The sequence below is a fragment of the Syngnathus leptorhynchus genome, chromosome 17 (assembly GCF_054491065.1).
Source record: "Syngnathus leptorhynchus isolate UIUO chromosome 17, UIUO_Slep, whole genome shotgun sequence".
In the NCBI taxonomy this organism is placed as follows: Eukaryota; Metazoa; Chordata; class Actinopteri; order Syngnathiformes; family Syngnathidae; genus Syngnathus; species Syngnathus leptorhynchus.
Genome location: NC_141211.1, coordinates 8,664,619 through 8,690,762, shown reverse-complemented (window position 1 = coordinate 8,690,762; position 26,144 = coordinate 8,664,619). Strand labels below are relative to the sequence as shown.

At 44.5% G+C, this 26,144-nt stretch overlaps 1 protein-coding gene across 16 annotated transcripts in view; it reads right to left on the bottom strand.

The window, feature by feature from the left end:
• The window catches only part of LOC147043623 (RNA-binding protein Musashi homolog 2), a 160,488-nt gene that overhangs the window by 10,219 nt on the left and 124,125 nt on the right, over positions 1-26,144 (bottom strand). For 8 of the 16 annotated variants that reach the window (XR_015068620.1, XM_085935481.1, XM_085935496.1 and 5 more), the window contains 2 exons: positions 10,657-10,776; positions 3,393-3,572 (listed from right to left, as the gene is read on the bottom strand). The exons of 1 other annotated variant lie outside the window; for it this stretch is intronic. Coding sequence is in view for 14 of the 15 variants with exons in the window: in XM_085935481.1 (XP_085791607.1) it covers positions 3,393-3,572; positions 10,657-10,776 (300 nt within the window). In the remaining variant the exon portion in view is untranslated. The remainder of the gene's footprint in view (positions 1-3,392; positions 3,573-10,656; positions 10,777-26,144) is intronic. 7 more of the 16 variants (XM_085935482.1, XM_085935493.1, XM_085935484.1 and 4 more) reach the window with 4 other exon arrangements.

Genomic DNA, 26,144 nt, shown 5'->3' with positions numbered 1-26,144 from the left:
GTGTACGTGTCGGGAAAATACAATTTAGCTGCAGGATGTACTGTTAACGTTAGACCCGCGTTCTCAGTGTAAGCAATTTGACTAAATGCGACTCGACTTCAAACTGCTTCTGGTGGACTGACAACACTAAACAACTAGAGCAGCCTGTGCTTTTCTTTTGTCTGCAAACACCCCAGTAGGCTCCCTGCCGTCTCATATTTTTCTGTCTACTGCAAACGTGCATATATAGGTCATCATTCGTATATAGCACATACTGAAAAGTCAAACAAAACGGAAATCATTGCATCGGTTCGAAGATGTTAAGCTCTGGCGAGTGTTAAAAATAGGAATGTAAACACAAAGCTTTCAATGAATTGAAGAGCCTTGTCAAAAATTCTCATAGGCTCAGTGTGGCCTAGTGGTAGAGTGTCCGCCCTGAGACTGGAAGCTTGTGGCCGGGTCATACCAAGGGCTATAAAAATGGGACCCATTGCCTCCTTGCTTGGCACTCAGCATTAAGAGTTGACATTGGGGTGTTAGATCACAAAATGATTCCCGAGCGTGGCACCGCTGCTGCTCACTGCTTCCCTCTCTCTCCCCCCTCCAGGGCAGGCTCAAAATCACATGGACAAATTTCACCACACCCAGATGTGTGTGTGACGATGATCGTTGGGACTTTGACTTACAAAGGCCTTTCCTCCTCCACAATCTGCCCTTCTATAAGGCCGCATACCTTAATGTAGACGGTTACATACACACTGTACAATCTGTTTTTTAAACGTAAGTAATCCGCACCGTGCTGTGCTGCTGAAAGAATAGCTCGTGCAATAAAAAAAAAAAAAAAAGCTCTCTCTGGAGCAAGGGATGCTGTGATAACACACGATCTGTACAATACGAATCAGCACAGATTTAGTACTCATCTGTGGAGTTGACCCTACACAGCCTGTCTGCGTTTCTGCTGTTTGCTGAGCTACATTTTGTAAGTAGGCGGCTGTAGTAAATGCCAACATCTGCCTGAGGCAGCTGGCTAACGTGCTATTAGAGGAGGTTTTGGACTTGTCCTCCAGCCTGCAAAGGCCACTCTTCCCCCCCCCCGTGGCTTTCGTCATCCTTTTACTTCTACTAGTGAAGGTGAAGTCCCGACTTTGAGTCTTTTGCTAGTAACAAGTGCGTCAGAGTCTCTGGAGACGTGGCGGCTAAGCACCAATGTGTAGGTCACCGCTGTCACCTACAATGAGACGCTACCGTCCACTAAATCCCAGAGTCCTTTACTCAACAATAGGTACTGGTGCCAGAGAGGACAGGAACATAGATTGATAACGTAGGCGAGTACTGTATGACTAGTGCACTATTGTTTTGAGAATTATGCTCCCTCAAAGGAGCTACAACATATTTTACACATTGGGTTCAACCTCTCATGGGACAATATGTAGTATTTTCTTCAGGCAGCTCTCATGATGGTGACAATGAATATATCATCATATTGCATTTGCTTAGTGAGTTGAGTCACAATATACCATTTTAATTACAAACATGACAACATGTTTATGGGAAAAATATCATCTACTGTATTTTTTGGACTATAAGTTGCGTTTTTTTTCATAGTTTGGGTGGGGAGGGGGCGACTTATACTCAGGAGCGACTTATATGTGAATTTTTTCCCAAATTTTCCAAATTAAAAAAAATCCTTAATGTAGTGAAACCGCGATAAACGAACCGCGATGTAGCAAGGGATTACTGTCATTTGAACTGCAAGTGACGTCAGCGGCGCGGCCGTTGTTTACATAAAGGACAAAGAATTTCATCACGGGATGACGAAGGGCCCCGCGTACGACTGGCATCATTAGCGGCTTTGTTTGTTACATGCAGGACGAAGAGTTTGAAGGATTTAATGATTTGGAGTGACACAGAAGGTTTGAAAAACTTGTTATTTATGTTATAGCTATTTGATATATTTTATTTTGTGTAGCAAGTTTTTATTGTTACAGTTCAGTATTGTTGGCTCGTTGAACTCTTGTTTTGTTAAATTAAGAGGCGTTTACCAAACCCACGTCTTTCCTGGTACTTTGTTAACGCTACAATATAGTTATGTACTAGATCTGTGGAATAAAGACGAGGCTGGCGTCAGCGGCGCACGCGCGGCGTTGTTGACATAAAGGATGAGGAATTTGATTGATGGATTTAATGATTTAGAGTGACACAGATGGTTTGATAATGTTGTTTATATGATAGTTATTTGATATATACTTTATATATCGTTATACGGGTCTGTGGAATAATTAGAACTCCAACTCACGACGAGTCCGACGTCAGCAGCGCGGCGCATACGCAGCATTGTTTACTTAAAGGACGATGGATGAATTTAATGAATTGGAGTGACACAGATGGTTTGATAAACGTGTTATTTATGTAATAGTTATTTGAATAACTCTGAATGTTACGTCAGGCCCATTCTCAGCTCCTCGTTTGTGTATATGTCACGTTAGCATACCGTATCGTTTAGCCTATTGTTGCTGGTTCATGGTGTTGCATTTTGACAAATAAATTTGCCCCAAAAGTGCGACTTATACTCCGGTGCGACTTATATATATTTTTTTCACTTTATTGTGCATTTTATGGCTGGTGCGACTTATACTCTTGAGCGACTTTTAGTCCAAAAAATACAGTAGTTTATTTATGCCAGAAATAAATAAATGAGCATTTTGCATGAATATGATGGAGCCTATTTGGTTTTGTGGGCCACATACATTGATGTGGTGGGCTAGATATGATCTAGACAGTGAAATGTCTGTGGGCTGTGGACTTAATATCAATGTGTATCTTAAAATTCACAAGTAAATAAGGATCCAAAAATTATGTAATGCTAATTTACTGGTCCAACCATAATTCACAAACACACACACACACACACGCACACGCGCGCACGCGCACGCGCACACGCGCACGCGCACACGCACACGCACACGCACACGCACACACACACACACACACACACACACACACACACACACACACACACACACACACACACACACACACACACACACAATGGCTTGAGAGCCAAGTGACATTCATGACATCCATCAGTAGTCATAGCGCTCACATGCAAGGGGTGAATGACATTCTGTGCAAAGGCCCTTGTGTGCAAGCAGGGGCTGCAATACATCTTCTCAAAGAAATCATCAGGAGGGGAGACATGCATTTCCTCAGCCAGGTTCAAGACAGGTTAATTTTTCATTTTTTCCTTGAAATGGGTCGGGGGGGATTTGTTTATTGACAAGCGCTGGAGAAAATCAAAACAAAAGAAAAACAAAGAACGGAGAAAGTAAAAGATCTGCCATCTGCATGGGAGAATGTCATGAATCAAAGTAAAGTTTTTGAAAAAGGGTTAAGATTGATACGCTTATACAAACCTGGGTTCTTAAACTGATCCGGGCTGTGTAGGTGCTGGAGGGGGGAGTTGCAGGCGGAGGTGGCATGCTCAGTGTGCAGCATCTGAGCCGCCTGGGGCCCCAGGGAGGCATAGTCAGCAAAGGAGCAGGGGCCCCCCCTTTGGTCACCGGGTGCCGAGTAAAACCCATAATCGGGGAGGCCTGAGAGATACAGTAAAGGTGGGGAGGGGACTCCATCATTGTGGATCAATCAACTCTGTCAAAGTCAATGTCCAGGTTTTCGAGCAGTTTCTCCTTGTGCTTGTCGATAGCCCCCTCTCTCTATTCCCTGCCTAGCCTAGCGCAGGCCACGTTTGACACGCTCAGCCGCATCCTAAATGTCTCCGCAATTATTCCTCTCTAGCCCTGGCGATTATTTCTTTTTGATCATTTTTTTTCCCTCGCCGAATTGACCAATGTCATTACGGGGTGAGATGAAACTGAGGAATCATTAAAACACAGGTCAATACATTCTCATTTCAAACAGACAATTTGCTGTTGACATACCTGAAGGAAGCCTGAATGAAAGAAACACAAAGCGCACCAATCAATAATGAATTTAATGGCTCCTCTTTGACCAGCCAGCAAGAGATGATAAGGTGTGTATGTGAATGAGATACAAATACATAGGTGTTGTGATCCAAACATGCCCCCCCCCCCCCCTCCTTCTAATAACGCTCCCTCCGACACAGATGGTGGATTATCAACAGTTTAGAAAATGTCATTGAGCTGACATTTATTGCATGTCCTCTTCATCGGAGACAAGCTGCTGCTCATGGAAAGAGGGCAATTAAAAGAAAACGTCCTCCTCACGCCTCTTTCAGATAGAGCAGCCTTAATCTACTCAGGAGGGACTCAGCCCGATGACACCAACTTCTCCCTCACTCTCGCTGCTGGTGTTTGTCTTTTTATTTGGCCTGCGGAGCAAAGCGCCATTCGAAGCCACTTCACCTCTACCCACTCGGAATGATCAAGTCCACTTGTGCCAAATGGAACGAGAGCGACGCCCATGTTTCTCCCGCCGGGGCTTTCTCGCACTCCCGCCTCGCCACTCGCAGGCTGTCGGCCCACTCGTCAAATTATAGGATCCCGATGCAGCGGGCTTCCCACGTACGTCACATAATGCCTGACACATTGAACAAAGCTCAAGAGCCAATCATTACATTTAGTTCACTTTGAAAAATGTCACAGAAAATTGATTGGCCTTGCTAATGAGGGGAAGCTGGATCAATGGAATCATTTTCACGGAGGGTAAAAATAGTTGACAATAGAACTAAACTATTTTAGGGGGGAATATTTGTGGAATACCAAACATCCCGAGGCACTCTTCTTTTCACACTACATTTACTCAAGTAACTTTTGAGTGGAATTGTACATTGCCAGAGTAGTTTGATGCTACATTTACTCAGAATGTGACTTTGGACTCGTGCTCAACGTATCCAAAAAGCCCAATGAAAAAAAAGGGACATTCTCATTGACATTCATTCATTCAATGAATATTATTTGACAACAATCAACGTTGCTGCGCCAAATGTTAAAAAAACAATAAAAAATAGGTAGTCCACAATTCAAAATATGAAATACTTGCACGGCATATTCTACTGTTGGCTGTTGACAGGCTGCTGGATAAAAAGTGCTTCTAAGATACTCATGCACAAACACGCTGGCCCGTTCTCGGAGCCATATATTTTCATCTGATCCGTTACGCGGGACGAGACTGGGCAGATTGTGCCCACAGCTGCAGAAGTATCAGCGATCATATCAGGGAGCCGCAGACCGTCCCATTATTAATATTCCCGCAATCTATCCAGAACAATGGGCCTTTCTTGGGCTCCTTTTTCTTCAGTGGCCACTAATTGGATGTAATTACTCATCTCCAAAACAAATGAGCGTGCTGAGGTTGCCTTGGAGACTAGATCAGGGGACCCAGCAGTGCGAATCATTCACAGGGCTTCATTTATACTGATAATTATCTCGCCTCCACAACCCCCACCACCAACCTTCCCTCCTGCCCGCCCTCAGTGACCAAAGCCGGCTGAGGGAGGGTCCTGCAGTCATCTGTTTCTGACATCATCAGGGCGGCACGCTCCGAGTGGATGGATAAATGTCCTGCTCTGCTTGCCACTTTGCCAGGTGACTGCCTTTAAGGAGGAATCATCAACCTTGAAACCGCTGCAGCCCTTTTTGCCCCTCACTAGTAGGAACATGAAACTAATCACGCTGATGCTTAAATATAACATCATGTACAACCACCACTTTCTCAGCAAGTTGAGTTTTCCAGGGCTTGTTTGGCGCTGCCGCACTCTCAAAACTGATCGACGGGCCTCTTAACACAGGCATCACAACCTGGACTTGTCATTTTGTTCCATACCCATGCAATCAGAACTGATTGCAAAGAAAGTGACTTTTTCTTTCTTTCTGCACTTAAGCTGCTCCATGTGAGGAATATTATTAGAGATAACTGATTGATATTCACTCACCCACTACTGGCTACACCTGCACAGAGAGATCTCTTACAAGAGTAGCAACAAACATTCCTCTTGTACAAAGACATTTTTCTTCACTTTTTTGGGTACTGTTTTTTCTGTCCTGTCCTGTCCTGTCCTGTCCTGTCCTGTCCTAGCCTAGCCTAGCCTAGCCTAGCCTAGCCTAGCCTACCCTACCCTACCCTACCCTACCCTACCCTACCCTACCCTATTTTTTTTTTTATTTACATGCAGAATTGATGGCTTTTTGCAGAGGTTCACCTGCACATATTCTCTCGTGATGATCAAACTGCTGTGGTATTTTCGACAAGGAACCCTCCTTGGTGCAGTCACGCCTCTGCCTTTGTTACAGTGCCAGTTCGAGTCCTCGGCGGCCATCAAAGCACATCATCCTACAGATGTCGATAAAGCTGACATGCTGCTTCTCAATTCAGCATTGTATTGTGGGGCTCCCGTAATTAGCTTTTCCATTTTCACCAATGTCATTTAAAAACGGAGTGATATCAACTAACAGCTCTTTTTGCCGTCTTGCCTTGCTTTCACTTTCCATTTGAAATAATCTTTTCGGAACCAACGGCTGAGTAATTAACAGCACTAGACAGCCTTTTCAGAGCGCACAGACATTTCATAAATAATACATATTTAATGTCTTGTCATTTTGTGTTCAGAGAAGCTTGGCTAATGAATTTTAACAGATAATTTCTTCTTGCATTTGCTCACTCATACTCGTGCCTGTCTTTTGTTACTATCCATTTGATATATTTTCTTTTTGGCAGTAATGTGCAAACTCAACAGTGCTCCTGACTAATACTGCTAGTGCTGCGATTCAACACAGTCCATTTCCAAAGTTTTCAATTCAGAGGTTCTAGAATGTACAAACTGCGCTGCACACTACAATGTGCAGACAAGCTCTGTCAGTGTTTAGCATGCAAATTCATTGGCTTATCTTCATCGGCACTGGAGCATGTCTTTGCTGGTTGAGCTCAACGTTCGTACGATATTGGGCATCCCAGTTCCAACTGAGCAAACTATTCAAGACTGACAAGATTTTACAGAGCAAACGGTTGCATATCATTTAATGTCAAATCCACTTCACCTCAATCAGCTAATGAAGAAATAAACGCTTACTGGCAACTGCAATGGCCGTTGAGTGGAGCAGAAATACAAAGGACTTTCCTCACTGTTGCATGAAGCCTTCAAGCACGCTTTCTTTAAAATGTGTTACGTGTGCATACCCTGGAGGGCAAAACGCTGATGTCCCCAAAGGGATGTGCCTATAACCTCCGAGCATCTGCTACCCACAGCTGCCCGATCTAACGCTTATAATAGACATTTTCACAAGTTTTCCTGGGCCTGAGACAAAAACCCAGGTGGGATGGTGTTAGTCTACCTGCGCCTATTAAAGCCCGCAGCAAATGCACGTTGAGTGCTTCTGAGCTCGTGCGGGACCAATGCACCCCAGATTGATTGAGGCCAGAACCTACAGCAAGCGCACATTGCTGTTCTCCAAGACACCACGGAAGATCACTAAATTATTTGGGAGCAAATTGATGGAGACCTTCTTTTGTCATGCGAGGAAAAATGGGCAGGGAGAGAGAGGGGGAATGTGTAATAAGAACAAAAAACCCAAACCAAGGGATGAGTTGAATGCAAGCACAATTAGAAATAGTGCTGAAGTTTACAATGCTCTGCTATTTTTGCAGTCTCGCTAGACGTACTGTAACATGGTGAGCTCTGAATGTTCACTTTCTCAACACTGGAGGTAAAGCTGAGATCTGAGGCCAACATTTGAGAAAACACTTAAAAAGAGCCCGAGGACCTGCCGGGGCCCTTGGTCATTTTTTGCATTTTGCTCTGCTTCTGACAATGCCAACAGCACAGGCTATTTCTGCAACTTCAACAAAGCCGTAGCTCAGGTTTGGATACTTGAATGACTGTGTGTATCCTGTGAGCAGTCTTTGTTTCTGTCGCGACGTACTAAATGGCACAGAAGCGCCTCCTCGACCCGCCTTGAAAGATAGGTAGGGCAGAGCCAAAAACTACAGGGGACTTTTCTTGTTTTGATTCACAACTATCATCTTTCGGGCGGGCAAGGCCGCCGCGAGCAGCTCAAATACACCTTGTCGCCACCAACGTTCTGTCAAAGAGAGGTGAAGTGAGCAATGAGCATGCTGTCATTTTGTCTGTCGAGCACGGGATCAAGCTGCACAGGTCGCAGACAGAAAATACTGTCTATGTCCTCCTAGCAATATTGACGTCGCTATGGTTTGGGTGGCTATGTCATTCGAGCTTTATTGGCTGGAATTGTGCGAGCAGATGTTCTTGGCTCCTATGTTTTCACCAAGTGAACTGTGCCCATTAAACATGACAGAAAACAACTCCACACCTGCTTGGTGGGAACAAACGCAAAGTGGAATGTGATGCTCCGTGGGAGCTGTAGGTGGAGACAAAGCACAACAAATCCACACTAAGACATTTCTGTCATTTTGTCAAACTTTGGGCCCCCAAAGAAACATTTACCCAAATATGAGCAACAATACTGCGTCTGCTGACAGAGGTCATGCCCAGTCACTGTGTCTTTAAAACAAACATTACAAACAGCGTGCCAGAACATCTTTGCAAGTTTGGCTAATAGGTACACTGTATCGCTGCTCCCGTGATTGTCATTTGAGAAAAGGCTGACTGACATTGGCTATGGCCAAACAGTCAAAAAGCACGATGTCACTGTTTCTCAGTCCCCGTCCATCACGACACTTATCTCGCTTCCATTTGCAGCTGTCAAAAATAAAGTGTTCATGATGGCTGCCATCATGTCATTGACTCTCTGGCCGCTCGCTCGCTCGCTCGCTCGCTGCCAAGCCCAAATCGAATCAGCGTTCCTGCTTCTTAATGATGCGCGTTTCAATGATAGTGGTGCTAATGGTTTGTTTTGGAAATGCAAACAGCCTGATGTGAAGGAAGGAGGCAGCATCTCATACAGTCATGTTGATTGAAATGATCTTGGATTAGTATGCACGCATGGCGCTCGCTGCACTGGGGCTGTCTGCGTGCCCACACAGCCGTCCGTATATAACATTACATGTAAAGCTGACAACAACGAAGTTACAATTAAAACAGATTTTGCGCCAGCAGCTTCTTATGGCACAGTGTGTGTGTGATTAAGAGAGGCAGGCGCTTCTCACTAAGCTGCAGGCTGTATTGACAGCTATTGAATGATCTACAGTTGTACGGGTGGAAAAAGCAAGCTGTGTAAATGAAGCCGACAAGTCAATCGATGCTGTGTTAAACACACAGAGAAACTCTCGCACGGACGGAGACAAACTTGCATCTGGAGTCCTGGAACTGACCGTGTTAAAAGTTACAGATTGAAATTGAGAATCGTTTCATCAAGTGGCTACAATATTTTCTGCGGTCATAGTATAAGAGGAAAAGCAGTCACATAAGAGGCCCGCCCGGTTATCGGGTTGCAAATCAGTCACTTACACTTTTTTAGTTGTGCCAATGGATATGTAATACGAGGCCGGCTCGTTTCAGATGCTGATTGCATGTTTGTTTAATTTAGGGTGGGTGCGGTTCCCTTAAGCTCTTGTCAAGAAACAAGTGTTCCCAAGTGTAACAGGGACAAATCCAACCACGCAGATTTTGACATAGATTTCAACATTGTTCCCTCCCCAAAACAAAGTGATACTGTGCTATCTGGTAAATGTTTGTTTTTTCGGGAAAAGACACGCACGCTGCTGCAGATAAAGCAGGAAGTGAGATCACAAGCGCTCAGTGGAGGAAGAACGAACGCTAAGGCCAGTTGCGATCGTGCCAACGAGATCAGGAGGACGTCATCTTAACACTACACAAACTCAAAGCAAACCGCTACCATTATTCAGAATAATACGAAAACAAGATTAATCAACACAAATGGTTATCGTACCACCACAGGTTGACATCACAGACAAGAACATCACGGCGGAACCTTTTCATTGAACACACTTGAAAACGGCTGTCATGCATCATGTAATGTTACATCCATAACAAATACACAATAACAAAATTAGAAGAGCCCAATGCACACTGCAAAGTGAGCTGTTTTTAGTCTTTAGGAGAAACCATTCACTTCCCAAGTGTACGTTGTCACAAAAAAAGTGAATTCACATTTGAACGTATTATTCCGCTCATATGACGGTTATGTGAAAAGACCGTTTTGCCAGCCACTACGTCTTTTAAAGGAACAAATGAATCCCTTTGGATTGTGGTCAACATTAGGTTCCACTGCATTTAAAAAAAAATAAAGACAAAAATAAATAGAGCGCAGAAAACAATTTCCCACTCAAGTCATCACAGCTAAAGCTTCTGCAGTTTGAGATTTTTGTCCGATTTATACAGATCCAAAAGTTAAAGGCGGGAAACTTGTGTCAATGACTAAATGAAAGCATGTATAATTTGAACAAAGTGTAACCTTTTGTTTTTAAGGTCGAGGGCATTCCATTTCTTTTTGAAAAGTGCGGCAACTGAATTTGGTTACATGAGAATGTTAAATTATTCAAGGTGAAGTCAGGTTAATTTTGCCTCAGTCCCATCAAGTCACCTAAAGCCCCCCCCCCCCCATCTCTTCATCGCTACACGGCAAAGAACCGATCACGCCTAGCTCGTGATTTTTGGCCTCGTTGTGATTGATACAAGAGCTTGTGAGAGAGCTATCGGAGAAAGCAGAGCAGGTAGAAGTTGAAGAGAGCACCAGCCACACAGAACATGGACAGAGCGTTTACCTGGCCCTGTGCTCTGTGGGTACGCCAAGTAGCCGCCTCTTCCACGGGCCCCCCTACCTGAGCCACGCGCTGCTACGACCGCCGCCGCCGCCACCGGTCCGTATGCCGTCGCTGGGAAGCCTGCGGGCACACACACATGCATCATTTCCTGCGTCTGGACGAGTGTGTCCCAGAGCCACGGGAGAATGTCGACACCGGCACTGAGCCGCGGGATAAAACGAGCTGTCAGAGGCAGAGGCTCGTGTCAGCGCGATATCTATCAGCAGACTCGTGACAAACTAAAGGTCCAAATAGCCAGGAGCAAGTGGCCTAACACAGAGCACAGCTGATGGTGTCGCAACATTGAAATATTTCTACCCGAAAGAGGCAAACGATTTGAAAAAGCGCTGCGCAAACGCAATGCAGTTTGGCATCACTGCAAACATGATTTTCTTTGTCGAGGCACATTTTTGAGACACTCATCCCGTTTTATCTCATTAGGTGCAGCCGTTCCTAATGAATGGCTGTTAGAAATGAATGACAGCAATTTCCGCCAGGGTGATTGTGTTCATTAAGATACTACCGGATAAGCGCATCATCCAACTTCTGTCCGAGTGAAAATGTTCACATTCTTCAAATCTGTGAATAAGCTGGCTTTAGGTGGCTTTGCAAATTGCACGCGGATGATTAGATTCATGAAATAATGTTGCTCTGGGGGGTGTTTGTGTCACAAGCCCGTATGAAAGATTACAAGCACCTCTGAGCTGCACAGCTGTGTGCATGATACTCCTATATCCGAGCATTTATTTTTGTTCAGGAGTGCCCCGCCCGCCCGGCCGGCCGGCCAGCCCCCGGCAGCTTCGGAGGACTTTGAATCAAGTACTGCAATTCATGTGGCAAAACATTGCCGCTTTTTGTTCATCAGGTGGAAGAGCAATTGTACCTTTGCAGTGTTGTTAATACAGGAACAGATGGAGACGTCTGTTGTCTGATTTGTCCTCATCAACACATTCAAAACTAGCCTTTTGTTCCCTTCCAACACAGTGAAGAACATTTGTTTTTTTGAGCAGTCTATTGTTCAAATGTTTCCAATGCTCTAAAGACATCAATAGGGTGTGTATATATATGAATGCAATTCGTTGAGATCTAATTATTCCGAAACAAATATCAGTCTGGTAATCAGCCTGTAATTAATCCAAAGCAGTATCAGTGAATTGTAATTACATTGTTGGGACTTAATGAACATAGTAGCAAGAGGTGGGTGACAGAAGCTGGTCCATGCCCAGGGCCTGGGCTCTTCTTTCAACACAGGAATGGCACGTCATTAGCAGCGGTGATGAGATTCCTCACTCTGGGCTCGACGCCGTCGACGCCTAATCAGCCTCCTAAAATTATCTCCACAGGATATGCTTGCCGCTCATGCAAAGAAATGAGCTTCAAATCCTCCCAATTGGAGTTGATTCTTTCAAATGAAGACAGCCGCTTGGACGCTACAGAATAGCACGGGGCACCTTGGAGGATTGTTTTTCCAAAGCCGCGGAGGTGAGGGGAGAGCATGTGACCTATTTCTGAGGCAGCCATTCCGCAAAGAGGGGCTCGCACAAAAGAATGATGAAGGGAGGGGATGGAAGGGGGGCGGGGGAAGCAGGGTCAGACGAGCCAAAAAGCACATAGCTTTTCATTAGACGGCCGAGAAAGGAGGTAATTCACAACTCTGCCCACACAATATGAGCGCGACTGTGAGCTGTGGCGGGTGCGAGATGCCGCCACGCTGCGAAGACAGACAAATACAATTTCCACACACGGCTCAGGAGAGAATCACGTCATAAAGTGGCACAGTGAGTAAAGAAGTCAAACAATCATAAAAAGACAATCAAAAAGCCGACTAAAATCTGCCACTTGAATGCAACGGCTCAAATGAGGCTGTGCACCTCTTTTCACAAATGCAATCCTTGCGCATCCAGGCTTTTCAGGACAATGTTTCAAGCCTTACCCTCTCTCTCAGGACAATGTTTCAAGCCTTTTCATCTCTTTCAGGACAATGTTTCATCAAGCCTTTCCCGCTCCCTCTCTCCTGCCATTGTCACCACACCCCAGTAGACCCGACCGGTTTGGAAGTTGCAAGCAAAGTTGTGGTGAGAGATTAACTTTGCGGGATTAGGTGGGTTAATTAATAGATGGCTGCTGCTCATTGTTTTGTGCTCACGCTGGAAGAAGCCACCCAAGAGAAGCGCTGCGGCATTAAATCAATTTCATGGCCGTTTTATCACTGAGGAGATAAAGCCAATGTTTAGCTTTCAATTCTTCACAATTATTGGGCTCTGCTTTGCCACTTGAGTGGCTGCACTTGGCTGGGGACAAGGACACATCTGTTTATGAGCTGTGCAGGCCCGGGGGGGGGGGCCTTGGTGTCCGTTACTCAGGGGAACTGTCCTCAGCAAACATCACGAGAGGCACACAAGTAAAGAAAAACCGGACCCAAATGAAGACAGGCACAGTGGCGAATCTTATCCACCTCTTTTCAACGATCAAAATCTTTTCCTGCCAGGAGAAATGCAAAAAGGCAAAAGGACTAACATTCATTTGTTAAATACGGCGTCTGCTGCACTGGGAAAAATAATCTTTATGGTACAGGTGGGGGAAGCAGTGCAAATAAGATACTATTAATCACTCAAATGAGGCGGCGCAATTTGAGTGGTTGCTCATTTCATGTACAAAAGAAATGCTGCTGACAGAATAATGATTGAAATGTAATGAAACATTTTGCAATCGGGACTTCGGTTCATAATCAGCATCATAAACAAATGGTAAATACGGCTAAAGAAGCACTGTAGGCTAATCAGAATGCACTCATCCGTAAAGGAGTACGCAAAATAAGCGCCGCACAGGAACATTAGTCATAGCTGTCACCGTTCATCATGAACTGGATCAAACAAGGACACAAACTGCCTGCTACAAAACACATTTTGCCTTTTCTATGACATAATACAGTATACGACAAAATGTGAAAGCATGCTGAAAAATTGTTTAGCGCAGCTGCCTGCCTCACAGGTCTGAGGTTGGGGTTCAAATCAGGTCTCCAGCTCTCCTGGGTGGAGTTTGCATTTTCCCGAAACTTGCACACTTGGCTGAAGGGGACCATGGTAAATATAATCTCTGAAAAACAAAAAAATCATCCCTCTCTGCACCCATCTTGTGGCTCTAATTTAATATGCAAAGAAACAACCGCATCCGAGGAAAAACAACTCATCAGACAGAAGACGTGATTTATGAGGTGTCAGTCATTTGCTGCACACATTTCAAGCATTTGAGTCTATCCGCTCATTTATTTACCCTCACTTTATCAAAATTGCAAATACTGATGAAAAGCTTACTTTTCTTTTTGAGCACTCAAGACACAGAATTCCTTGAAAATTACAACCCAAATAGAAAGGCATAATGTAAGCCAACAAATGGCTCACTAAATGTAATGATGTTTTATTATTGGTGACATCATGTGAGCGACTCGGCGCTGCAGTGTTGGGGGGTCCTAACACTAAAAGGTTTATTGAAGAGCAACTCATTTTTATGGTTGGAAAAAGACAGTGATGGAGAGCCAGTGTCAAAGCCCCTCTTGACTTTCTTATGAACAACTCACAAAGAGTCCATAAAGACCAAAGACTGCTACTTTACTCGAAGAACACATCAATCATGAGGTTGCGAGAATTTGCAATTCCAACAAAGAGACCATAAGTTAACATTTCTAATTCGCCCATCAACAAACACTTGCACAATCTAATAAGCTAAATCCTGCTTGTTTTTTCATTGTTTTATTTGTTAAGTTTGACAGCTTCTAAACACAATCTGTTGAGCGACACCGATTGACTTCTTGGAGCACTCTGTGCACATACAGCTCTCTGCATTTGTGACAATGACAGGGGGGCTTGATGGCCAAAGCTTTTTCTTTCTGGGCAGCATCTTCTCTTTCTTGCAAGCGCATGCATTTGCCAATCTTTTTTGTGGAGCGCAGTGAACAGCAGGGATGCCTGTGATCAAATAGTTCCTGGTGTCAAGCCTTCCTGGATGTTTTGCAGCTTGCCTACACAGACTCTGAGTCCAAAAGTGTCAAAGCATTTTGTCAAAATGACGTGATTGGTGACACTTTGCTGCTCGTGTCAGCATTTCTACTTCAATCAAAAGTTTCGATGGATCCAAACAAGTCTTTCAAAAACCAGGTCGGATCACTTATTCAGGTGCGATGTATTGATGGCTGTTTGTCTCAGGAAGAAGCCATTGAGTTTTGGTGAAACTTTATCGGATGGATTCTATTTAGCAAATCATAAACGAATGGTGCACAGTGACATTTATGAGAAACCAGTTCTGATGTAGTCAGTGCTTATTCTCTCGAGTCCAAGACGTTATCTGTTAAAGTCGGCGGCCCCCTTTTATGAACAGTTCACCCCCCCCCCCCACTAAAGTTGCGCGCTCTTAAGCTAGCTTTAGCTCCTTTGTTATCAGACACTTTGCAATGAAAACTTGCTTCCTTCTGCATCAATAAAGGCTTTCTCTGTGCTCTGACAACAGCTTGACTGATGTTAATATAATCTGCACTGTTCTTTGGCCCAAAACTGCCAGCAGCCGCTCAGCCATCATTGACAAAAGAACTCCATCAGTCACAGAGCACTCCACTTGCTTCAGCTTTAGCAAGACTGTCTAACACATAGGGCGAGCTTGGGTGGGGACAGCTGCAATTTCTATGGAGCCTCCGGCTGCATCTTGACAGCTGCCTGAAAGAGATGGAGTAAGGTTTGGGCGCACTATTAAGCATAATTACTCGTTAGCATCTGGACTTGCAGTGCACCACGATTATGATGCCACGGATTTGGCGTCCTGCAACATCATCCTTTTTCAATCCCAAGGTTTCCTTTTCTGACGCACTGGACGAGCTCCAAAACGTAGACGGATGGTGACAAGACATCCGGGGATCGTTTTGCAAACGTGCCGGGAGCAGCGCAGCGCTTGCCGCACAAGGAGACCGACTTCGCTGGGATGGCGGCGGCGGACAGTTATTAGTGCAGTCTCGGAGCTTTGACCACATTTAGCAATGCCTTGGGTGCAGTGCAGTGAACCAGTGCAAGCTTGCTGCCTAAAGGCTCACATATCCGTGTTGAATTGACGCTCAGGGCTATGGCATAGCTTGTTAAGCACTTCCCATGAAACGCACGGCTTGCCTGAAAACTTCGAAGCCATGCAGAACAAAAAAATGACCTGCTGTGTCACATGCTAGCTTCACCTGGCTTCTTTGTTGTGTTACAGGATAGATTAAAAATAGATAAATGAACTGTCAATGCAAAGCAAATCAACATTTTCCTCAAGATCATTTTTTTTGAAGAGTTTCACACGTGTCCTTGGGTCCAGAGCCATATTTTGATTTTTGCACACGCATAACCGCGCTTACAAACGGAGTAGAGAACGAGAGAGTGTTTCGCATGTTCACGTTGTGTTTGCAAAGTTCCCGGTCATTCGTGGTAGGTATTAGTATGAAATGACACCTCACATTTGAGGCGTAAGAATCCAACGGCAAAGTCTGGCATAGGAAACAGGAATGCGATTCTGAAAATATCTCACTAAGAAGGTAGAACTTGAGCCACCCACTGGCCTATAGAAAAAGCTGGCTTGTGCCATTGTCACAATTGTCAATGTACACGCGAGATGGACGACACGGCTCGGGACAAAGATCAAATCTGGACATTCAAACCAGCTCTTCCACCCTTGCCGTTTCCAATTCATCATACAACCTAGAGGGATTATTGATTGATGCTCGAGCAGGCAAGGCTATTGATTCCAAATGACAGGCAAACAACGATAAATCCAGCAAATCGAGCGCACGGGTGATGCCGGGGAATTCGCTTTGAGATGGGGGCCGGTGATCGGTGAAACAAGTCTTTCAAGCGTGCCGCGCCGCTTTTAGCGGCTGGAAAGATGGAGTGAGATAGATGAACTGTGAAGAGCGGAGACGAGTGGAACAGATGAACGGAAGAGGGCAACGGCCATATCCGTGGCAAAGAAAGACAAAGAGAGGAAATAACATACAATGAGAGATATAGAGAGAGAAATAAGGCCAGAACACCAGTGTCACTCTTGCGGAATTCTCTGAGGCGCTGGATAAAAATAGCCACACCACCATTAGAGCACAGTCTAATGCACCATTAAATACACACGTGTTTATCATCCTACAACATGAGAAAAGCTCAGATAGAAAATAATGCATCTAGGAGAATGCATCCCATTACAAGCAAAGGAAGAGACCTCGCATATAAAAAACAAAATGTAATCCAAATAAAACCAGTGTTCACATAAAACATAAGCAAACTATGAATCCAAAGTAACACCTAGAGGGATACAATAATGTAGCTATCAAATATTATATTATGGTTGTGGTTTTGACATAGTATACGAGTCCTTTGTCAGGTGCATTTTGATCCTATATTTGTTCGTAAATACAGTAACGCACCATATTACTGGAGCATATTTCATGCAGAAGCCTCATTTATTTTCCTGTCAGTGGATGACAGTAAGAGGGACAAGCCAGCGGAAATAAGTCTGTTGATAAGTCACAGCAGAGTCGTTGAGGCACACTGCCGCCTCCTCACCGGGGGGGGGGGGGGGCATCCTGTCACAGAGGGGGAAACCGTGACACCACTTCACAAGGCTTCCCATTTATAACCCCCGGTAGCTCACAGAGAAACACAAATGAACAAAACAAACAAACAATTACGTATCAAAAAACAAAAAAAAAAGAGTGACAGCCACCTAGCAAGACTTCTTTTCATCTCCAGACTGACAAGTATCCCATTGTTGTCATCTCTCAGCGCTACTTTGTTGTTGTTGTTGTTGTTGAAAGCATCTCGGGTTTGTTGTTATCAAAGGCGTGAATCAGAGAGCCGAGAAGAGCCAGGTGGCTTTCATATGAACTGCTGCACAGATGCTCGTCTCACCTTTCCAAACATGTGCAAAACTCACATAGAATGCAGAGCGAGCCGAGGCTAAGAACATTTACACACCACCTAATCATTCAATTATAAGCCAGCTAATCCAATGTGTATATTATTGCAAATCTTGTGTAAACACCTTCGCCAGGTTATCTTACTCACATTCAAGTCCTAATCAAAGGGAGCAGAATTTGATTAAAATATCCGGGGTGCTTGTCAGTCATTGAAATTAACCCTGCTATGTGTTTGTCTAATTTTGCTCTGTTTGGATTGGATGCACACAGCCTCCTGACACACACTCACGCGGTGAGCGGGAGGGAGGGCATGCTGCGGATGAATTAAATGAATCAATCAATCAATTAATTAATTAATTAATTAATTAAAGTAGAGGTTTTTGTGACGCAACCTATGCTAAAAAAGAAGAATTCTGGAGAAAAGGAGGGAGGGATAGCCGCCATTCATTTATGCACAACATCTATTGGCCTGATGACACTTGATAAAAGTTCATTTCAATTCAATTTACATTAGCTACATTTCAGTGTCATCTATAGGACTGGAGTAGGACAAAAGAAGATGTTTAATTCTGTCTTGGATCTATCTATGCACTACTGAAAGCCATACTTGTTCTTTTGACACGCACTTGTTTTCCCTTCCTCGCACATCTGCTTGACTGCGATTCAACCAGGATAAAATTGCTTTATTTTTACCGGTCTACCGCCCTAATCTCCCAATATTGCAGCCATCTAACACGTACTAGAGGTAGGTTAGTTACAGTTATATTGTTGAGTTAGTAGGAGTATATCTCACGGTAGAACCGGCTGCGCCGGTATTAAAGCAAGCAGACGGTCTGACAAAGCACAATGGCGACATAGCCATTTCAGTGAAATCTTCTCAATCTGAGTCTACCTTGTGAATTTTGCAAAAGTGAATTTATGGTTATTGAGACATGCATGGTTAATACTGGCTTGGTTAATTAGTATGGCTAAATATTTTTTGGTGGAATGGAATCATTTTGGCACAGTGATCCTTTGCCATTAAGACCTCTCTGATGAGTCTGTGTTTGGAAAAAGTCAATTGCAGAGGTGAAGGGAGTTCGAGCTTGGAAAAATCCTGGTTTTAGGTTAGTAATTGGGCCTGAAATTGTAGGAAACCTCTGTATAGATGAGGTAGGTCAGGAAAGAGATACCGTATACGCTAACATTTCAACAGGGGATCCACGCTGTTGAGGAACTACTGTGTCCTGTCGCAACGTATGATCATGTGTTTGGAGACCACAAAAAGGCCACTCTGTCTCATATGTACACTATGACGACCTTGTGTGCAGCAGATGTCCAGCCTTCACCGCGTGCTGAACCCTGCCCTGCCCACATTGTATCTGGACTGGGAGAAATTGCAGGCCTTATTCTCTCTCTGCATATTCATATATGAGGAAAGGGTGAACTGCAGCGCATTCTTCCTGGAGCTTGCAGGAATGCAGCCAATCGCTCGAGAACCCTTCAGCATTGAGCAGAGAAAAAGGCTTGACCGGCGGACACTTTGCAATCTCCATACTGAAATGTCATCTGTCACTTTGAATTGCTCTGCTCAAATGCAAGTCCAATCATACATTCATAAACATATATAGTCAGTCATTAGACACAGAAGCCACAGCTTCATATTATCAATCTGGATGCTGCCACACCACAATGCCAATGAAACATTCTCAAACGTTCATTTAGGTTTTCACTTTGACAGCGATATGATCATCATCACACTGAGAGCTGCCGTTCATTTGTAATTGCAATTTCATTCGAATGCAGATGCAATCCACCAAAGAGGGACCATTAAATGTCACATTGACTATCGAATGAGAAGACGGCAAGCCTTCAATTGTCACATTGTGCACAGTGTATCGATGTGCAGCAAGCGCAAGTGAAGAGCCATGTCTGTTCTAAGTGATGTGAGCGAGCGTGGGGTCATTTGTAGCTGACTCGCAAGGCGGCATCAAAGGGGACAAACTCGGCTCTTTATTGAAGTGGAGCTGCACTTTGGACCTCGCCTTTGTACTCCTTCCCATGCACTTAGGCAAAAAGGAAACTTTTCCAGCGCCGTGGAAGCAATCTTGACGTCTCAACGCGTCTGCTTCGGCACAATAATCAATATTAGGCCTACTCTCTGACTTAAGAATAGCTGTTAGAGATGAAAGGGGGAGAAGGGTCCCACTTCTTCAGAACGACTGAGGACTGTCAAATGTATGACAGAACAGATCAGGATTGTAGAAACAGTAACACTGTGAAGAGGATGTAGTTTTGCTTCCTAAGGCTTCAAGCTGACCAAGGGTGCTTTACGAGGTGACTTTAATAGGTTAAGACAGATAAGAAGAACAAAGATGTCTGACCTTGCAGTGGTCTCCTTAAGTGCATTGGACTGTTGAGCGCCTTCCCACCGCGGGATCAGAAAAGGCAACATGTGGCTGCAATCCACTTTGCTTGGACATCCCTTGTGATACTTTGAGGGCCTCGTGAGCTCTCAGCGCATCAGCTGCGTAGTCCCAACGGAGCCAATCAAACCAATTAAAGAGGACTACTTGAGCCTCCTCTCATTAGTGTCCAAGTAAACAGCCTTAATTTGAGATGCATTTTAATGCCCATCATCCAGCTCCGAGGCGACAGACGAGTGATGAAGGCTGCTAATTTTGTGCTTGCAAGTGTATTAAATGTCATTTCAACCAGAGAAAATGGTGGATATGTTGATCAGCAAAAAAAAAAACAGGCAAATTTGCTTACGCAGGGATGATTGATGAAAATGAAAATAATACCACATGCTACTATTTGATTTCATAGCTCCAAGCTCTCCATGCTAAGCCGCAGCACTTTGACGTGGTCGAGCACTGCTCCAGTACTAAAAGGTTAGAGATAGTATGCTGCAGTTGCACGCACTTGCAGTTGATCGCAAAAGATGTAGCTTTCACGTTGCTCTCAGACCGAGCAAAGGCAAGCCGAGGGTTGTGAGCTATCGCCGTGAATATTTGCATAGGTGGGAGTATATGTCTGCACATGTCCGTCCACCGGGGACATGAGCGACGGGAGCCACTGCAGCGCTATTAGCACAGTCAGCGGGAGCCAGGGCTGCAAGGCTAGATGGAAAGGACGGGCCAACTGGGTAGAGATCTCACAAGTACAAAACTCCCTGGGCCCGCAGCTTTCCAACAGTGGGTGGCATCAAAACAACCGTTGAGACAGAGTGCGCACACACATATTCTCCCCGTGTCTATTTCCATGCCCATCCTTTGTTTTTTTTTATCCCCGTCCATATGATCTCCAGCGGCGCCCAAAGGTAGCAGGCATGGAGGAGGCAAGAGACCTCAAGGTTGACTTCATTCAACACGATTGTCACTTTAGCTCTTATTAGTGCTAACTCATGGCAGACTGTTGCAGCTTCAAGGGTGATGTCCTTCCTGAGATGAGCGCAAATGTTGGTCAAATTGCGTCCAACTTTTTGCTTTTGTTTTGCTCGATTGTTTGTGAAGAGTGCACTAGTGAGATTTGCACACTAGACTGGTGCTCACGTCACGTAAGGTACTGTACAGAGATGCAAGGGAATTTTTGACACCTGCATGCTTGCACAAGTTTGTGCCCATGTTAACACTCACAAAGCATTTAGCAAAATCGGCCCATGCATCGTCAGCCCATTACATTTCCCTCCAAACACAATGCACATGTAGATCAAATATTTGAAAGGGAGGGAAGAATGGAGAGCAGAGCTCGTCTGGGAGCAATGCAGCTCCACGAGTGCACACACAAGTAGACTCGGCGTGACATGTGGTGCTGTCCAGTGACGTCATGGCAGCATACTCACTGCTGTCACTGGGAATGGAGTCACGGCCTCGGGAATTCAGTGTTTGTGGACGAGTGCGAGCGTGCAGTCAGCATTGCTTTGGAGACGGTGACTCAGACAGACAGGAAAGCATAAAGGCCCCCGGAAAAGTGCCTCCGTCGTTCCTGTTGAGTCTTTGATTGAGTTTGTATGATGCCCGCGTGCGCATAAGAACCAGATGCGACGGGCCTGCTCCTTCGAGTGTATGAGCTCACCGAGCTCATAGTCAGGCCCTATTTTAAGGCTCGCGATTGATTCATGAAGAGCTCGGGCCCCTACGGAGCCATTGAGCTAATGATCAGCCTTGGCAATTAAAACCTATCCGTGAGTCAGAGTGGCATCGGGAGGGCCATCTGCCTCCAGCACAGTAGCACTTATTCTGGCCTGCGGGACCACTTGCCGGGGGTCACGGCTCGCCCAGCTTGTAGTGAGACAGCCGCAGGATCCAAAGAACAATCTGCTGCCGAGCTCAAGTTCAGCCGAGACTCGTTCTGGAGACGTCGCTGCTGTATCCGCACATGTTGTGCAGCACATTGTGGCACACACCCACCCGTGCCACTGGTAACCTCCTCATCAGCTCTAGACCAGTGACTTTGCCCACCTGTTCCAGCAGTGTTGCCAAGAAATGGGGCACTTATTGTACTGACAAGGGGGAGAGAGGTTGTCTGTTCATTGAGGAAAAACTCTGGACATGCTGCTGATGACTGCACACGGTGTCCCAAATTACAACACTGGAATTACCGTAATTTTCGGAGGGATTTATAGTCCGAAAATTACGGTAATCAGGTCTATTTAGCAAGACTTGAGATCAAACAAAAAAATGTTTGAAAAGAAATCACACCTTTTTAAGAAGTGGGATTCTGTTTTGTTATTCTTCAAAGAAAATTGACTTTTCTATGCCTTAATGTAAAAAGTGAAGATGTCTGCAAAACAATGTTTGCTTCCAAAGTTCTATATAGTCCATTCATGTCAGCACCTTTCCAGTTCTCTGCGGCAGACAGGTGCAGAACCCCACGAGGCTACCTGGTGTTTCAGGCCAATGCTTTGCAGTGACCTGTTGTGCATTTATCATATGCTCGGTTGATTGTGGCCCAGTTTCAAGGGACATGCAACCCTAAGGAAGCATCATGCCAGACTCACAGGTCAGCGGCTCTTTCCCTATATGCCACGTGCTGAGAAGACAGCTGTTTCGTCTTTTATCCCTTCTGCCCTGCCCTGCCCTGCCCTGAGAATGTGCATTGCAGTCAGTAGCATCCTTTTAGTCGACATGGAATCAACACCTGCGTTCGAACAATTCTGACCCGATTAACATCTTGGAGATACCTACCGAGGGTTCCTTTGTAAATGACAATAATGACGATAATATTAAAATCTGAAATTCTCAAACCAACACAGGCGTCACTCAAGATTCCGTTTCTTGGTAAAACCATTTCAAGGTAGTAAGGTAAGCCGTAAACCAAAAGCTACCTGCAGTTATCCCCCCTCCCTCCCTCCCTCCCTCCCTCCCTCCCTCCCTCCCTCCCTCCCTCCCTCCCTCCCTCCGCCCCTCTCCCCTTTTTAATCATCATTTTGTTGACTACTTAAAAGGCTGACTCAGAGGGCCCATATTGCTGTTTGTCTGTCTTGACATCTGGAGTAGCTGAATGAGTGATTGTAATGCGTCTCTCTTACACAGTCTGCCCTGATGGGAGCTTACTAACATCTTCATCTCTGCTTTTTCAGAGTAGCATAATGACCTCCAAGTAGCAGCCCTAATGGAACCATAATGGTCATTTATGCCGGGGGAGGCTCTGAGGGCACAGCTGTGGAGGCAGCAAGTTGCTTGCACAAGAAAACCAGTGAAGCGCCTGCCTGCCTGCCTGCTCAAGTCCCCCCACTTCCACCTCTCCCCATCATCCACGTCTCCTGAACCCAATTCTTCTTATGAATGTGGCCTTTATGTGTGAGCGCAATTAACCGTTTATTCATGTGTGTGTCATGGAAGCTGATGCAGAGCTTGTCAACAATAGAATGATTCTACAAATGCCATGTGCAGCTTTATGTCTCGCCTTCTTGTCTCCGATGGTGTATTCACAGACAAAAAGCACATTTAATTATCGTCATTATCATTAGTGTCTTATTCATCGTACGCATCGTACAATAGCACTCGCACAGTCGATGATGCCAAGTGCCTACAATATGGCTTTGCTCTTGCGTCGCAATTGCCTTGTATGCGCATTAACTTAAGGACGTACGTATTAACCTCATTAACATCCAATAGAGTTCTGAGCACAACCATAAGGAACATGTCATGTTGTCGCACTCCAGGCCTTCAAATGGATACTGGCTACCTTCTCGACGATATACGTCGAGCATGAACTGCGCACATTATGCTTCTTTCTCTCCTGGGGGCTCGGAGCTGAACAACACAATGGCACATTTAAATAATGCTAATGAGAAGGTTGCGTGGGAACAGGAAGGTACAGAAACGGGAAGTACGCGTTGGGATCCTCCACTTTGTCCATTTGCACCATTACATTCCCACGCCTTATTAGAGAAAATGGACTGCTGGAGAGGATTCATTTGTCTGCATGTTGTACTGTTTCATGTTGTCATCATATGTACAAATTGTTTATTTCTTTTAATATCATGTGGGATTTTTTTTTTAAAATATTGGTTTGTTGTTAAAAGGTCAATATTATCAGCTTGTCCTGGAAATGAGGGGCTCTTTCATGTCTGAAGTCATCTTTTGACTGAAAGGTGTCTTCACTTTTAATTACAGTGGGTCTACAAAACACAGTTGTATTTATATGTACCCAGTCAAAATATCTAACATTTCATCAAATTGTGCCAAAGCACAGAGATTGCAGAAAGACTTGTGACAAATTCAATTATCGTAATTTTCGGACTATAAATCGCGGTTTGATTGATGGATTTAATGGAGTGACACAGATGGTTTGATAAACGTGTTATTTATGTAATAATTACCTGAATAACTCTGAATGTTACGTCAGGCCCGTTCTCAGCTCCTCGTTTGTGTATATGTCACGTTAGCATACCGTATCGTTTAGCCTGTTGTTGCTGGTGCATGTCTGTTTTTGGTGTTGGATTTTGACAAATACATTTGCCCCAAAAGTGCGACTTATATATGTTTTTTTTTCTTCACTTTATTGTGCATTTTATGGCTAGTGCGACTTATACTCCGGAGCGATTTATGGTCCAAAAGTTACGCTAATTTCTGTTATTTAGTTTGGGAAATTCAGTCATGGCCTAATGTCTAATTAAAGAGTTAAGAGTTTTATTTGGAGCGGCTTCAAATGCAACCTGCCAAAGCGGAAGAGCTCTAACTTCATCAGTTTCCCTCTTCATTCACTTAATGTCAATTATTTACAACTTTAATAATGATGCCAAGCAATCAATTAATTTAACACAGCGATGCGGCCTTCTGGTTAAATAATGGGTATCGTAATCAAAGAATAGCAAACCCCTAAAACACAACTACGTTTTAAAAGATTACTATAACAAGTAAAAAATAACCTCGAGCACTGAGCAAATACCTTTTTAAAAAAATGATTGGCATTTACATGCCTCTTCCCATTTTTCTTGATTACCACAGCAAATCACTCACTCGAGGCATTACGCCCAAAGGCTGCTGCTGCTGCTCGGCAATCACTGTGTGATTACACAAAAATGCAGCTAGGAAGCTCAGAAACTGAGAATATCAACGGGAGAGAAGCACGCCTTTCCCAAACAACCGAGGAAGAGCTTAACATAATATTCGGAATGAATAGAATGCGGTGATATTTTTCGGCGTGCACGCAACATAATGTACGCCAATATAATGCTGTCTCCACTACGTTTAGGCTGCAGGTAGTTGAGATTTTTTGGACCTTCACTTGTGTGTCGGGACTGCCAGTTTGAGTTTTGCACTTGCTGTGAATTTTCCCTCAGTGACATTCAGTCACTGATCATTGTTTTAGCACTGCTTTATCTTGACAAGTGAACAATTGCCTAAACACATGTCTATGTTAACTGGGTGTAAAAAAAATCTCTGGACCACTGCTTAGAATTTATGCTTCTCGGACCCGCTCCGCCATTTATTTTCAGCGAAGTTGTGTACAGTGAGAAAAAAAAAAAAACCACCCAGTCTGTTTTGACAATGAGGATGCTTCCACCAGTTTAGCAATGAAGGACACGAGTCAATATTTGTCCCGGGGTGATCTAATTTGGACAAGGCGTTTGATTTATACATAAAAAAATTCCAATTACCCCGTCAAGAGCTGAGCAAGTCCAGAGGACACCATTTTAATCATACGGCTTTATCAAACTCTTTAAATTGAGTTTAACATGGAGAGGATAATGTATTCTGCCGCGGGGAAGGTGATATCACTTCATTTGCCCCAAACAGTAAACATTTAGAAAATCCATGCTTCACTAGATTTATTGAATAAACACTGACAGCTCCTTCGCTCTGAGTCTTGTGAGTATCTTTTAAGATTTATTTTGGAGACACGAGCGGAAATGCTGTACTAGATGTGGCCGCACACAAAAATGCAATCTTTTGTCACGAGTGACATCATGGATGGGTCAGCAAATGCTCATGTAGCGTGCCATATATTGTTGCTGTCATCTTGGACATATCAGCTTTGCAGGTGGGCTCAGCTGGACCTGTCGTGGTACCATTCCCGGATCCATTTCACAAAG